A 16,621-nucleotide genomic window follows, 5' to 3' on the forward strand; every position below is an offset into this window, starting at 1 on the left:
GTGAGCCCATCTCTCTGGGGGTCCACCAGACATCCCATCTATAAAAATACAATTACCTGGCTTTGCAATACCACAGCTCAGTAACTGTACATCCTCTTTTGCAAAATACTCCCCTGGCTTAACAATCTACAGTCTTTAAAAAAACCCCAACAATTCAGGGCACTTTATGAGATATTTAGACCAAAAAAGGCAAAATGGGCCTTGCAGCAAGGGAGAGCAAGAAGAGCAGTTGCAATGCAGGGCTTGAAGCTGCCACAGACTCAGAGACCCCAGAACAACTCCCTCAAGACCACCTTCATTTAACCCCTCATTTAGTTTCAGGCCCATACAGGTGTGGTTCCACTCAGCTTGGAAGGAAACAGCAAGAGGATCTGCACACTATTCAAACTTTTAAGTGCACGTCCCTCCCCCTCACAATCAAGGCAGTTCTTGAGGCTTTTTATAGGTTTCTAAAACTAGAGTGCACGAGGACACTATACTGTTGCCATCCTACTGCTGAGCAAAGCCTCCTCTTCCAGCTGGAAGGGGGCATCTCACCCTCTCAGTATGTGTCCAGCTTCCACAGGGTGCTCGAGCAGCAAGTGTAGAGTCAGGCCCTACCACAGCCCCACTCACCCTATCCTCAAAATTGACCCTAAATCTATGCGATCTGGCGCACAGAAACCTCACTTCTAAGAAAGAAGTTCAACATTTGATAGGTAAATTGTAAAAAAACAAGTTTATTTGAAAAAACTCAAGCCTCTTAACATGAATTCTGATCAACATTACTACAACTTGAGAGCCATTAACCTGCTCCACGTACGTTGAGATATTTTCCAACACTAAAAAATAAAAAATAAATACGTACAAATTCTTTCCTCCCCCTTACGTGTCCTAGATGTGAGAGGTTCAGCATCCACCACCTTAAGATCTCAGTTGAACAGAAGCAAGTAAAAGAGGTTTCTCTAACAGATAAAAGAGCAAAAGCAGAAAAAGTCTCAGGGATGTACCATCTCCACTCACCTCACCACTCTGCCCAAGGTCAGGCACCCAAAACAACCTGGCTGGATGGGATGCTCTGGTGGAAGCCCACCCCATGGGCAGGATGGGCCAGCACAGCCAACAGCAGCGTGAATGCCAACAGCACAACCTGAGCCCATTTCACATCACCTAGCACTGGGCTGAGAAGAGGCACTATTGAGGCAGAGTGGGGAGGCAGGGGGGACTCCAACAGTCCCCAAGGAAGGCTTGGGCAAGCAGGGCTGCCACAGCCCTGGAGTGGGTGACACTGCCCAACAAGAACCCCAGCCATCTTTCTTCAACCTGAATATCCCATGAGAGAACAGCTACAAAAACAGGGATTTTAAAGAACTACAGTAGCTAAAGTGTTTTTAAAACATACCTAAAGACCACCTAAAGAGCCGGGAGGCACTGGGCATGAGGGTTAAGGAGCACCTTGCCCCATGCCTGCATCTCCCCTGCAGAGGACCTGCAGTAAGAAGCGTATGAAGCAGTATTCATCCAGGGCCGGCCCTGAAGCCCATTGCGCTTCAACAAATCCAGTATCCCGCTTTTTATGGCTTTTTAACAAGAAAACTCCCCGAAACACACACATATCCCCCCGCCCCCCAACCCAAGCAGAATACAGGGCTAAAGCACAGTTTAGAGTTAAGGCTCATTCAGATTCAGCTAGATATGGAGACTGTAAGGCACATATTAGTACATTCATGTTACTGTTAAAAAGCCAGACTATAAAAGCCCCCTGCCCCTGGACACACGAGGATACTGCATGTGTAGTCCTGTTACCTTTAACACAGATGGAAAGACAATTCAGAGCCTGTTTAAAAATGAACACCTGGTTTAAACACTTCTTACAGCCCCCCAGCGCCAGTGGAGCTCTGCCCTGGCTGCCACACCAAGGCAGCAGCACTTCCCCGACACTCTGGGATTAAGACTGGTCCCTCACATGCGGCTCTCCTCCTCTTTGACACCACCCTCCACACTCTTCTGAGGTGAGGGGGCTACATCATTTTTTTCCTCTTTCTTCTTCCCAGCCTCATCAATGTTGGTCTCATCCTCCTTCCTTTCCTTCTTCGCTTTCTCCTCCTTGGCCACCAGGCGATAGTTGATGCCCATCCCGATGAAGAGGTAGATCCCGGCGATGATCAGGACAACCCCACAGGCCCAGTATGTGTACTTGTAGTCACCATACATGTCATTGAGTTTCCCTAAAAGACAAGAGTACACAGTTCAGCAAGAAGCCCCCAAAGCAGCTCCAGGTCATGGAGATATTCCCAAGAGCAGCCCAAGCCCATCACCCTCACATTCAGACAAGGACCTGTCCCACATTCCTTTACTCCCTGCTCCCCTACCCTGTGCCACGGGTTCAGATCCCACTTCCTTGGCCATTCTTCAGTGGTCTACAGACTACTGCCCCAGTGCCATGGGCTGCCCACCTGCACCACCACTAAGCAGGACAGGACAGCCAGAGTCAAAGAACCATAGAATCATAAAGGTTGAGAAAGACTTTTAGATCAAAGTTCAATCACCAACCCAGCACCATCCCATTAAACCCATGCCCTCAAGTGAGTTCTCCAGGCACAGCACATCCTACCTAGCAAAGGGGGTCCCAGAAGTACAGGGCAGCACTCCACGATGGTCACCAAGCCAACAGCACTAGAGAACCGCTGAGCTCCCACCAGGTCCATCAGGGTCTCAAAGAGAACTGAGCTCAGCCAGCCAAAGGCATAGCCAAAGAAGCCAGCATAAATGCAGAAGCCAGCATAGCTGGTGGACAAGGGGAGCAAGAGGTGGCAAACACCATTGTAAATAACAGAAATGGCAAAGAAATATTGGATGCGGGGTCTGACCCACTTGGTGTTTGCCACCAGTCCCATGGAAGGTCTGGCAAACATGTCCACAAAGGCCAGTATGGAGAGCAGGAAGGCTGCCGAGTCACTAGGAATCTTCTTGCTCTTTGCATAATTGCTGAGGAAGACCAAGGGAGCAAACAACCCGAAGAACATTATTACATTGCCTGACAGATAGAGCAGGAAGCCCCTGTGTTTGAATAGAGTCAGGTCCAAGAATTTGTTGATTGTCTGGAAGACTGAGCCCTTCTCTTTCTTGGCCTTTCCATCAATGAGGTCCGTGCTGGTGTCACCATCATCCTTTTTCCCCGCTTTCCCAGCCTCCTGCTGTGCTTCCTTATTGGTCTCTTTCTTCTGAACTGGCTTGGGACCTATGGGCCGCATCAGGGATCCAGCCACGCAGCAGTTCAGCAGGAGGCCACCCAGGATGAGGAAGCTGCCACGCCAGCCAAATATGCCAAAGAAGAACTGGTTGAGGGGTGCCAGGGTAGAGAGGAAGACAGGGCTGCCTGCCATTGCCAGCCCGTTGGCCAGTGGACGCCTCTTAAAGAAGTACTTGCCAATCATGGTTAAGGCAGGGTTCAGGTTGAAGGCAAGTCCAAGACCTGCAGGAGAGAGATAAGGGGCTCAAGTCTTGGATGCCTCCAGCAGCACTGGCAGAAGGGCTAGTAGGACAAGTGGGGTTTTACTTCTGGGGAGTTCACAGCTCCATTTCCAACTTAGAATGATGGAATCATTTAGGTTAGAAAAGTCCTCTAAGAAAATGGAGTCCAACAAACTCCTCAGCACTGCCAGGTCCCCACTAACCCATGCCCCAAGCGTGACATCCACATGCTTTTTTGAACACTTCCAGGGATGGTGATTCCACCAGTGCCCCAGACAGTCCATTCCAACAACTGACTCACCCACTTCCCAGCTGGCATAAGCAGGAGTCAGCCCCTGCTGCCAGCTAAAGAGGCACCCAGGCAGTGACAAGAACCAGAACTCATGCAAATTCAGACATCAACTAATAATTACTGGGTAGAAGTTGCTCCTTTCACTGCCCCACTAGGGCAGAGCTGTCACTTACCCCCTATGACCCCTATACAGAAGTAGAGCTCCTCCACCGTGTTGCAGAAGGAGGCTGCGATCAGCCCACAGCCGGAGAGGCAGCCGCCTACCAGTATGATGGGCCGGCTGCCGTACTTGTTCACCAGGATGCTGCTGATGGGACCTGGGCAAACAAAGGAGATGCACCAGAGAGGAGTTATCTTTGCATGAGAGACCAAATACACACACAAGCACACTGCATCTTTACTGCCAGATGATTCCAGCTTTTACACAGCATTGTTTCTCCCAGGGAGGGAACTGGGGTAAGAGGAAAGGACAGAAGGTTCAGAGGCAGCTGGAGACAAGAGAATCACAAAATGGTTTGGGTTGGAAGGGACATTTAAGATCATCTTGTTCCAGCTCCTTGCCATGGGCAGGGACATTTCCTACTAGAACAGGTTGCTGCAATCCAACCCACTCTTGGCCATTTCCAGGGATGGAGAAGACACAGCTTTTTTAGGCTTCTCTGTGCCAGGGCCTCATCATCCTCATGGAAGAATTTCTTCCTAAATATTGAATCTAAACCAACCATAAGAGAGAGAAAATTGTTGAAGCACAGAAAGCTTTGACTTCTCTGAGCAAGTTGCCTTCTGTGGGCTGAAAGAGGAGCTGCCCGGCCACCACCTGCCCCCAGAGACAGGGCTTTGGGACAGGCCGAAGCCACCTGCCTCATGCTGCACTGGGGGCTCTGCCTTGCTTGCAGCCACCCACTCACCATGAGCTGGGGTCTCAGCCACAAAGCAACTGCCCATCTCCTGACAGAGGTTTCTGATCAAGACCAGATGAAGCTGTGAGGAAACACCTTCTCTGGGTGCAAGTGAAGCTCCTCAGGGTTTAGGGAGAAGCAGCAGTGCCCCAGGAGAAGGGGTGCTTCTGTTTTCACTGCTATCCCTAATGCAGACAGGGGCCAATTGCCCTTTTAGGTGCTTCAGTATCAGGCGCTTTAATCCAAAGCAAACAGTGATTAGAGACTGCCAAGCATGCTCTACAGACACTAAAATGTATTTAAATACACTGAATGAACATCCATTGAATATTAACAGACCTTGCTCTGCCATTAACAGACAGAGAGGTTGTCAACATGTTATTCATGGGTCCTTGGATGGTACTTGACCTTTTTGCCCAGTTTAAACAAAGTCTGGAGCAGGTTCCAGAAGCCTTGGTGCTGCAGAGTCTGCTCCCAGCCTCACAGCATTCTGCCCTCTGCTACCAGAAGCTCCAGTGCAATGCCACCAGGGATGGGCCATGGCTCTGGGTCCTGTGAGAGGGGGCGGCAGCAGCACCTGGGAGCTGCCACATCACAAGGTGCACAGAGCACTCAGCACTTTGCAAAACCTGAACCTTGAACTCAGCAAATGTGATGCCCCTGAAGAGTCTAAATGCAGCCACAGCCTTTCTTCCGGGAAGTCCCCCTGAAAATAGCAGGCTCCACAGGGCAATCAGCAGGAAGCCATGCAGCTGGGCAGTGCCAGGTACTCTAGGGGCAATTCTCCTCATCCCCCCCTTTTCTAAAGGAAAACAATACCCATACCTGTTTTCTAGATTCACTGGAAGTGTTTTTGACTAAACGTTACCTCATCTAACTTGATTGCTCAAGCTGCCAAAAACACGTAAATAATGGAATCTAATCCCAACATGGGGCTGACAAAGGAGCATTTGACACCATGACATCCATGCATCCTGATGGTGACTGCACAGGGCAGCTGGAGGGAAATGTGCTGCTTCCTCACACCTAGCCCTACCCAGGACAGAAGCTGCCCCAGCTCTGCGAGATTCTACTACTCCAGAGGATGAACTACTTTTTCAGTCTCCAAGCAGGCAGGTATCCTAGGAGACAGGGAAAATGGGATGCACACTGGGACTGCTCCAGTGCAATTCAGACTCTGTAAAGGGAATGAATGGGGCAGCAGCAATTCCAGTGCTTTAGCAGCTGGGGGATGAATAAAAAGTTCTGAGGTGGAAGCGATCCTCAAGAATCGAGTCCAACTCCTGGCTCTTCAAAGGACAACCCCAACAATCCCACCTTCTGCTTGAGAGTATTGTCCAAAATGTTCCTTGAGTTCTGGCAGCCTTGGGGCTGTGGCCACTTTCTGGGAAGCCTGTTCAGTACTTGACCACCTTCTGGGGGAAAAATGCACCCAGGTAGATCTGGGGTACTTTCAGCATCCCTGCCACCAGCATATGGCCAAGCAGACCAAGACCAGCAGCTGGCTGGAATTTAATGGCTACAGCTCAGTGAAAGCAGGAGGGACAGAATCATCATGGAGGGAGGGGGACATGGGGACAACTACTACTCCAGTACTGGAGGAGGGAGCTCTTACCCCTGCTGCCAGGCAGCTCCAGACAGTGCCCCCAGAAGAGCCAGCTCTGAGCTATTGGGAGAGGAGGAATGGCCCAGATTGGGTCTCATTAAGGCAGTTACACGGTTTACAAGCTTGTTACAACATTGGAGCAGGAAAATGTGCTGGTCGCTTCGCTAGCTGAGCGAGGACAAAGCAGAGCCTGTTCCCTGCAAAGGAAAAGCCTCGTGCTCAGCCGGGAGCTGACGTCAGCTCCTTTGGATGCACAAATCCAACAAGGCTGCAGGCAACCTGCCAGCTGGGGACTGGCAGCAGGGACAAGCTCCCATTTGCCTCTGAAGTGGCCACAACAGCAGGCTCACAGTGTTTCTTTCAGCCCAGCACAAGACTGTTTGCAGGCACATACAAGACCCCAGGGTCTGGAGACCAGGAACACTGCCTGCTGTTCGCCCACTAAAAACATGCATGAAGTACCCAGCTAGAGAGTTAAAAGTCTTCAAAAGGCAGCTTCTGAAGGACAGGGGAGGAAGTGGAGCTGTTTTAGTTTATGTGGGTTTGCCTTATTCTGCTCATGTCTCTGCACTTCCAGTGCACACCGCCATTCTCAAACAGCACAAGCTGCCTACAGCACTGCTTGGCACCAGCAAGCAGTAACATGTGGCACGAGGCTTCAGTGCACTCCAAGCACAACTGTGCTGACAAGAAACTGAGGACAGATGCCTACATACACCCACTATTCCCTGAATTGGAAAAAAAAAAAAAAATCAATGTCTTATCTGAAAGTGCCCCTAAGAGCAGAGTTGCCACATTGCCACACGTAGCAGAGCAGTTCCCTGGCCTTCAGGAGGATACTGGGAGTAGACACAGCATCTGCAACTCACTGTAACAAGGACAAGGGCAGAATTACACAAGTCATAATTCCCCGGAAAGATTTTACAGCTTTGCAGAGGACAGATTAACCCGGTTTTTGCATTCTGGGCATTAAATGGAACTTTCTGAGCAGCCTCCTTTAAGAAAACTCATTAAGGGAGGTTTTGCTCTCAGATAAGGAGAGAATTCAAAGTGTTAGCAAAATTTTGGTTGTTGTCACCACAGCCAGGTGGGAATCACCAGTCCCAGCAGGAGAGTAGCATCTTGTGCTGTGATGCAGGAGCACAAGTACCACTGCCTCCACCCCACTTACCTCCTGCATACATAACGGCCAGCATGATGGAGGAGATCCAGGACACTTTGCTGCTGGAGGCATTGAAGATGACCTCAATTTCTTTGAAGAACACTGTGATAGATTTGGGGAAGGCATAGGAAAAACCAATGGAAATGAAGGCTCCGACGACCACAGCCCATCCCCATCCTCCTTCAGGAGGAGTGTATCCTACAGGGCCTCCGATGGGGGGTGGCATCTTGAATCAAGTCAGCGATGACTCAGTTGGGGATCAAAGACCTGCAAAGGACAAAGCATTGCCTCAGCTGAAAGCACAATCTCTGCTCCTGGCACACAACTGCACGGCTCAAGCTCTGTTTGCAAGGCTGGCATAGCACCAGTGCCCCCACCATCATGAGGAAAGTTGATCCGTGAGGTGAGAGCAGCCCAGGATCACCAGCACAGTGGGCCACTCCAAAGCACACGCTCAGATTGCAGCTGGCCTTTAAGAGCCCAGTCAGCACACATTTTTAAGTGACAAATTTAAGACGTGACACCCTGACCTAAGCTGGAAAGGACAGGCAGTGTCTGTGACAGCAGCCAGGACTTATCTGCACAGGCAGAGCTCCCAAAGCATCTGGGTTGCTGGAGTGCAACCCCAGCACTGCAAAATCCCAGGAAGCCCCAGGCCACCTAGAGCTGGAGCTGCACACCAAGGATATTAAATGCAGAAATACTGAGGGGAAGTAAGTCCCCATGCACGAGCTGAACAGGACACCCCTATTTCTGCTGAAGAAGGGCAGTTGGGTGTCACAGCACACCCACCATCCCCAAAGGTCAGTGGCTATGGCTAAACTTAGCCTGAGTGGTGACCAAGGAAGGCTCCCATATGCCACCAGAGAAGGCAGAGGTGGATCCACACAGAGAAGTCCCAGCAGAGCCTGGTTCCCCTGCAGGGCACTTCTGGACCCAACTGCATCCAAACTCTCCTCCTTGATCACAAAGGCTAAGGCAGGTTTCACAACGCACCCAAGTAAAAAACAATTCACTTAAAAATTTCAAAACTAGAAGTGACTAGAAAACAAAATAAACAGGAAGTTGTCATTCAGGCTTGCTGAGGTGTGGAATCCCCTCGGAGAGGCTGACTGGGAGCAATCCAGAGGCCATGAAGGAAGGCTGTTCATGCATGGGCCCATACAGCAGCAGAACCACATCACACTCCAGAGCCACTGTTACTCCAAATGAAAGCTGGTACAGGCAGCTGAGAGCAGCACAAGGCATCACAGCAAGGAACTGTAGCAAGGGCAGCTGCTCACAAACAAGGGTCACAACATGCAAAGCCACAGAAACCACTACCAGCCCCAGAACTCCTGTGCACCCCCAGGGATTTCAGAAGGCATTTTCTGATGGACTGCAGCCCTCCCCAGCCTCACAGCCAGAAATACCCCCACCTCACTCACTCATATTAAGCACCACCAGCCAAGGGGACAGCATTAGGTTCCTTCACCAGAGCCCACCCCACACACCACAGCTCTCTGCTGCTCAAGTTTGCACTCAAGGGAAAAAGCTACCTTCGAGCAGGAGAGTCTTTTCCAGAGCTCCTGAGGTCATGCCAGGCAGAGTGACAACTTCAAAGCAGTGTGGTGCTGGCTCAGAGAGGTGCAGCCTCCTATTTATAGCCTGCACCCGCCCCAGCTCACAGCGATTACCATCTCATCCATGGCTGCTGACATGCCAGCATTTACCTGGCACATCCCTATAGCACACACTACAGGACCACGGGCTCCCGCCTTTTCACTCACTCTGTGTCACTTGGTGCACATCCAAGGCTGGGATCCCAGTGTCCTAGTCAAAGCACAGCTGGTGATCCAGAGCCATGGGGAGATCCTGCTCCTTCCTACCTGGCACTGGAGGTACTGGCGGCAGTTATCTGATACAGCACCAGGTTTGCCAGAGCCACCTGACACCTGGCTGCAGTGATGCCCCAGACCCACACAGGGTGAGAGAAAGAAAAGCACAGTAGGTTGGATTCTGTAAGCTGCTAAGACTAGTTTAGTGTGACCCGGACAATGATTTTTCACTGGCAGGGTATTTTCCTGCATCCTGGCCAGTGCAACACATGACCATCGTGAGCAGCTCCAAGCCACCCGCCACTCCAACAAAGGAATCATTGACAAGACGCTGCCCCTGGCACGTCCACAGCTGAACTATGCCCAGGAGCCAGAGCCCGTTTCCTCTGATTTCCTCTCTGGGACTCAACAGGATGAGCCGCATCTCCGGTGTCTGGCTGCAGGCAGATCCCTGGGCCAACACACACCTGTGAGCACCCACGTGGGACCACCGAGGGAGTGGCCAGGCTTCACAGAGACTCCCAATGCAGTCTGGTCTCTTGGTGGAGCAACCCACCCACCATGAGTACTGGGAATGGCTGAACAAGCCCTCCCCACACAAGCTGCACACTGGAGCTTCTGCCACCTCTTGCTTTGAGTCACACTGAGCTTTCACAGCCTTCAGTGAACCCTAAAGCATCATCCAACCACAATGATTTATCCAAAACATTTTTGAAAGCTGAAACTACCAGGTGTTGGCTATAAAAGCTCCCAGCAAAGAATATAATCTACTTGTGAGCACTAATTAAAACTACAGGCAATAAAAGCCATCCAAGGCAAAGGCTGAGGAGGTTTTGATGAGGTGTTGGGGATTTTTCCCTTTTGTTCCTGAGACATATAGACTGGTTTAATTCTTTCACTGTTCCCAAGGAGCTCAACTGCTCCAAAATGACTGTGGCTTGGTTAATTTATTTTTAATTCCCCTACAAGCAGCATTTCTCCTCCTGAGGTGGCATCTCTCTGTAAAATAAAAGGCTTCTGGCAGGTTAGACATGACCTCTCTTGCATGGCTGAGGCACAATGAAAAACCTTGAGCTGAACAAGGTTTTGAGACCAAAGATTCCCAAAGTCTGACGCCAGAGAATTTACACAAAGAGTTCTGCATGCCACAACACTCTTCCCTGACTCACTGAAAATCCTTTTTAAGAAAGACCAGTTTTAGAAAGCTCATCATTCAACTGCATTAGGCTTCTTGACAATTTACTCCTTGCCCCCACATGGAACTAGTTTCAAACAAGTGAGGAAAAAAAATAAAGTACATGTAAGGCAGCCAGCCCAACTGGGAAGATTCCCTCCCTTTTGCAAAAAGGGAAACTAAAAAAAAAAAAAAAAAAACAAAAAACAAAAAACAACGAGAACACATAGTTAGGACATTTTCAGCTGTTTTGGAAGAGTTGCAACATGGAAGATGTGATTAGAAATCAAATTCACAGCTGCCAGGCAGCCAGCTACAGTTCACCCTATTAGGAATTAAAATAACCATATTTTCAGTAATTAAGACTGATGAGACCAAGTAATGACTGAGTATCACAACTGCTCCCTATAAAAGTCCTGACTAATCTGCAGGAATGGGTAGCCTACAGCCACCCTCCTCTGCACAGCAAGAGTGAGAGCAGGAATTGAGACAATGAGGATGGTACCACCCCAAAACAGATCCCTCAGAAGACTAAAACCCTGTCATCTCCTAGGTCCCACCCACAAGCAGTTATCCTTTCTCCAAAGGGGCCTGGAACAGTATGATTTCAAGACTTTCAGTTACATAATGCAGTAAATTGCTGTGCTTTTGAAAGCTCAGATTGGCAGGACTCCAGCACAGAAAGACAGAGGCTCACATTATAGAGCACTGCAAATGCCCCAAAGTATTTCTGGGGCAAAGCCTTTATTGAAGTGGTTCACATCACTGCTTTTTGGGGTCAAAGGAAGAGAACCATTCCCCCATCCAAGCAGAGACCCTGCCCAGGCACAACACACCTCTGCCTCTACTCACACACCCCTCCAGCTCAAGGCTTCCCTACAGTGGTTATACACTCAGTGGCACCTGCTGCCCCCTTTGAACTCACAAAGCCTTTCCACTGGAGCAGGGCTCTCTGAGTACCTGGGAACTAGAGCAGGGCAGGCAGGGAGCCTCAACTCTTGCTCCAAGGAGCAGAACAAGCTGAGAGACCCATATATTTCTCTCACAACCCACCATCAGCCTAGTGCCCACACGGGTTTGTGCTGCAGCTAGTGGAGGTTCATCTGGTATCTTCACAGGTGTGAAATCCACAGTGGATCATCCCAGCCCTGTTGTCTTTGCTTTCTGTTCCTCCTGTGCTCCCCCAGATTGAGATGGACATAGCATTGTGAGCATAGAGAAGGATGTCCACAGCAAAAAGATGCTCAGGGATGTCCCAGCTATCCAACAGCCATTTGGGCATCTTGTGCCCTTGTAAGCTGGACCCAGCCTTTGGGCTAGAAATGCCATCAGTGAAACACCTAGGCCAGGAAGGATGGGCACAAAGCTGCCCCTTGCTAGCAGCAGAGTTTGCACTCCCAGAGGGAGCTCTCCCCTCAAGCCCCCAGCAGAAAGGGGGATGCTGTTCCCCAGGAGCTCATTCCCATCAGCCCAGCCCAAAGAATTAGCCACATCCAGCCCCCCGCCAAGCCCAGCTCACCACAAGAAGCTCTTGCAGTGCTCAGCACAGGGCCATAAACATCCATGGGACATTTGCCCAACATGGGGAGCTGGCAGGCCCCCAGAATCTCTCCTTCTGATCCCTAAAACTAAACTGAGATCTCCTGCTGGGGAAATGAAGGGGCTGGCAATCACCAGCTGTTCACAGCCTGTAACACTCTATACCTTCAAATTTGGCCTTTTTCTGGCCTGAAGTGAGACAAAATAGAGATTGTCAGGAGACACCACTTTCACCAGTTTTAAGTGGGTTTAGAGCATTATGCACAGAGCTTTAATTCCAGTAGGCACCCACAGGCAGGGTTTAACCTGGCAGCACATGGCCTACGTGACTCCCCAGTGCTTCCAAGGGCTCTGCATCGGGACAATAGTCAATTGAGGCCCTGCTCAGCCCCAGCCTGTGCTGCTGGGGTGAGCCAAGGTCAGCAGCACAGGCACGGCTCACTCAAGGCCAGCAGCCCGCACAGGCAAGCTCAAGGTTTTGGCCCAGGAGCAGCCCAGCCCACTCAGTGCCTCTTCCCACCAGAAATGGCCAACACACTCCCAGACATGCCCTGGTCTGCCGGCCCGGTGAGCTAGCACCAGCACGCAGACAGACAGACAGACAGACGCCATGGGGCACAGCATTGGCAGCCACCCTCCTCCAGCTCCCCCACTGGCAGCACAAGCCTCAGCCCGCAGAGGCACAGATCATCCTGCTCATCCCACCGGGCACAGCCACGGTCTTTCCCTGGACACTCACAATTGGTCTTTCTGGTGGACACACCTCCTCAGCCCTCAAAACACCCCCAGCATGGCACAGGGCAAGAAAGGCTGCAAGCTGCCCTGCAAAGTGAAGTGTTGGGATAGTTTGTTGGCAGCTTTGAGGGAAGCCAACCAGACAGAGAGATGAGCAGCTATTTGTGTCCACCAGAGAAGCTCCTGTCTGGGGCTGCTGCGCCTGGTTGTTAGCATCACCAATGCTTAGTAAGTATCAACCATCTTACTGGTGTGAGGAAGCATGAAGTCAAGCTTAAGCAAGATACCAACAAGCCCAAGGGAGAAAGCCTGGCTTATTTCTACACCAGAGCCTGGCAGTGGTCATGGCTCTTCTAGAGCCCTCTAATGCAAAATCCTGCAGCCAGAGGGGTTTGCAGACCAGTTAAAGGAATATTATGTGAGGCAAGCAGCTCTTGCATGTAGTCTGGGCTCACATCAGCTTTAGCCCCCAGCACAGCACCCAGAGTCCCCCCATCCCTAGGGAAAGAGATTCTCATGGCACCAGCTTCCAGCCAAACCCCTGTCTCAGGTGGGGACAGGAGGTGCTCAAGCCCCTGCACACAGTTTCCCTGTCACACCCTGAGCACAAGCTGTGCTCTGCCAGGACACAGAGTTGATCCTCCCTGCACTAGCGGTGCTCAGGAACGCTCCCAGGACACCCTGTGCCCTCACAGAAATCCTCAGAATGAGAAAAATGTAGTATGGACTAGCATCGGCATTCTTTCATTAGAGACCCACAATGCCAGCCAGAGACAGCTCCGGGTGTCTTGGCAAAGCAGGGGGCTGCAAAATCACAAAAAGTCACAGCGGTTACCATCAAACTGAACTGGCTGTCCCTTCCCTACGAGCAGGAGTCTGAATTTTGATCCCAGCCACTGCCACATTATAGCTACCTTCAAGCCCTCAAACTACAGATGAGTAAGCACCAGGATGGAGGTGGGATATGCACACCAAGGACTCAAAAACACAAGGGTGGAGGTGGGAGAGGAGGTCACACCAAGGACCCAGGGGTACATGGATGGAAGTGGGATGGACACTCGCACCAAGAACCCAGCCCACAAACCGGGACCAAGGCAGCACTGGGATGGAGGCAGGAGAGGAGTCACACCGAGAGCCCAGTAGCACTTCGGTGGTTGTGGTTTCAGTAATTAACTACAGCCCCACGTGGATTTTCCTTAGCTACAGAACTACTTTGCAGCTGCTCTAAGGACACAGTGAGTCATACCGATACCACCAGTGTGAGGCTCCCACTTTCTTAAGAGTCTGTTATAGGCTGATTCCAGAGGAGGAAATGGGAAATGCCATAAAAGTGCAACAGTAGATTTGCACTACAGGGCCTAATGAGATGCACCTCCCAAGCCTATGTGCAGCTTTTCAACTCCTCATAAAGGAGATCTGACAGCGTGAAAGTCACTGGGTATTTCCCACCTTAGCTGCCAGATAAATCAGGCCAACTGTGCCAAATAGGAGCCAAGAGAAAGCACACACGACAATTCACACGTTTTCCAGGTAACACATCCTGAAAGGGAACAATGTTTCACACCTTCCCAAGGAGCTAGGACAGCCACGGGCACCCCCACAGAGATATCTGACATACACTAGCAGAACTTGTTTGTAATTGGGAGGTCCTTCACCCCGGCGGTTCATCTAAGATCAAGGAAGTTCCTCCCCAACAAAGGCACTATCAGGAGCTTGGGGGAGTTTCTTTACGCCCAGCACACTCCTGCTCCCTGCCCTGGCCCATTTCTCAGCACTGCTCCTATCTTTCCAGACACAGCCAAGACAACCTCAGCGCAAAGACACCCAGGACAATCCAACAGCACTAAATTACCTCACTTAGCATGAAAATGGGATGCCTGTACACCACAAAAAGACTTAAGGCTCACAGAAAGGCACAAAACCAGAATCACTATACCTGCTTCCTTGTGATGAAACTAAGGAAACCCACCTTTTTCCTAAGAAAAAAATTGAAACTGGAGAGCATGAGTAACCATTGTGCAAAAGGTCCACACTTAAGGGGCAGGGTGTGAGCACTCAGGCCATTTACTGTTTCGGGACACAAATCCCACCTCACCTGCCGAAGATCCTCCTGTTCACACTCATCCCCTTTGCCTGAGTCAACTTTCAAACCCTCCGGCATTGTTCACCTTCATGATACATTCGTGCACCCTTCAGCTGCAGGACTCCTGCCCGACCTGCAATACCCACCCTGGGCGAAGCATCCCAGCAGCATGTCTGGAGTCCAGTCCCGCAAAGGTCCCCGGGGGCCAGCAAACACCTGCCAGAGGCCACCAGGCTTCAACCACAGCAGACCCCAGGACCCGAGCCGGTCGGTCTTGGCTCTAGGAGTGTTCCGACCGCCCCTTGCTGCCCAGAGCGAGTGTAAGCTACCACCAGCCACCACTGAGCTCTAGAAGCCCCAGCTTTCTGCTGCTGGTTCAGCTGACCGATTCGCACGCCAGAGGGTGGATGCACGCCTCAAACACCTATGGGGCCAACATGACCTTACGACTACCTCCTCCCTGAGCAGGGCAGAAACAAGCGCTAAAGGCACCTTTCCTGGAGTCGGAGCACGGTTCCGCAGTCTATCCTGCACAGCCACCAGGGGATCACGGAGCTGAATGCCTCGGGTGACTCACCCACCTGAGCAGCCTCGAATGCCCGAGGTCCAGCTCTGAGCGCCTGCCACGAGGAGTCACCTGAAGGCCGGTAGGAGCGGCTTCTCGATGCAGGGCTTACCCAGATGCTGCAGAGCTCACCTTGAAGGCTGCAGGAGCGCTCCCCATGGCGACGAGGGTTACCCCTGTCCACCCCAATACCGCAGACCCACTCCCAGGACATGGCTCCCACGCAGCTTCCAGGCCCTCCCTGCCTTTATCAAGGGCCAAACACACACAGTGATCACCTCCTTCCTGCCCCGCGGAGTTTATCAAGCACCCTCAAATGGTGCGGAGATTCCCCCGCGCGGCCCCACAAACACACTGGGGGAGCGTCTTGAGGGGCCGGGCAGGGGAAACGAGGAGCTCCCCAGGACAGGGAACCCCCACTTCGGGGCAACCCAGGCGCCCCCGAGGCCATCATTATACATCCTCACCGTTCGCCGGGAGAAGGAGGCCGGGGACACCACCACCCCAGGGCGCTACTGCCGGTAAGAGAGGAACGAGGGCGCTCGGGGCAGGGTACTGGGGGATCCTCACCACGCGGCCACAGCAGAGCGGGAACAAAACATGGCTCCCCCCGCAGTCCGGGGGCGGGGGAGACCGGGGCGGCGGCTCCAACACAGCCACAAACACCAGCGCGGAACCAACCGACCACCGAATGGACGGGCTGTGCGACTGGCCACAGGGGCGGCCCCCCGCTCCAAGAACGGCCCAGGACCATCACCGGCTCCAGGACCTCACAGCCGGGCCGGCAGCTGCGGTCCCGGGGAGCGCGGAGCCGCTGCAGTGCGTGGGGTTCCCATAGCTAGAGCCTGACTCCGGGGCCCGACCCCGAGCCCCCCCTCGCTCGCCCGTCCCGTCGCGCCACGTGGGCCGCCTGTGCCCTACCTGCGGGTGCCGCCGCCGCCGCCGAATGCTGCCGCCCCCGCCCCCGCCGCTATAAGGGCGGAGGGGGGCGGGAGCGGGGCGTGTCCGGCCCCGCTCCGCCTCCCACTCGCCACGTGCGCCTGGCGGCCCCCCCGACCCCCGCCCACCCTCACGAGCCCCAGGGGCCCCGCGAGCCGGGCCGTGCGCCACAGCACGTACTGCCCCGGCACGGGCTGCCCCGGCACGGCACAGCACGGCACGGGCCGCCACGGCCCCACGGGCCGCCACAGCACGTACTGCCCCGGCACGGGCTGCCCCGGCACGGCGCAGCACGGCACAGCACGGCACGGGCCGCCACAGCACGTACTGCCCCGGCACGGGCTGCCCCGGCACGGC

The 16,621-nt window shown here is 52.6% G+C and overlaps 1 protein-coding gene across 2 annotated transcripts; it reads right to left on the reverse strand.

Moving 5' to 3' along the window:
* Positions 1-699: 699 nt before the first annotated feature.
* On the reverse strand, positions 700-16,288 carry SLC16A1 (solute carrier family 16 member 1). 2 transcript variants are annotated; one of them, XM_063178220.1, is made up of 5 exons: positions 16,247-16,288; positions 7,422-7,679; positions 3,919-4,062; positions 2,594-3,454; positions 700-2,207 (listed from the first exon to the last, which is right to left on the reverse strand). In XM_063178220.1, the coding sequence occupies exons 2-5, from the start codon at positions 7,636-7,638 to the stop codon at positions 1,942-1,944; spliced, it is 1,488 nt and encodes a 495-aa protein (XP_063034290.1). In that variant the 5' UTR covers positions 7,639-7,679; positions 16,247-16,288; the 3' UTR covers positions 700-1,941. The 2 variants fall into 2 exon arrangements, with proteins under 2 accessions (XP_063034290.1, XP_063034289.1); XM_063178219.1 differs by lacking the exon at positions 16,247-16,288 and adding an exon at positions 8,951-8,973.
* Between the last annotated feature and the right edge of the window lie 333 nt (positions 16,289-16,621).

This window comes from Melospiza melodia, chromosome 28 (assembly GCF_035770615.1).
Source record: "Melospiza melodia melodia isolate bMelMel2 chromosome 28, bMelMel2.pri, whole genome shotgun sequence".
NCBI classification, from domain to species: Eukaryota; Metazoa; Chordata; class Aves; order Passeriformes; family Passerellidae; genus Melospiza; species Melospiza melodia.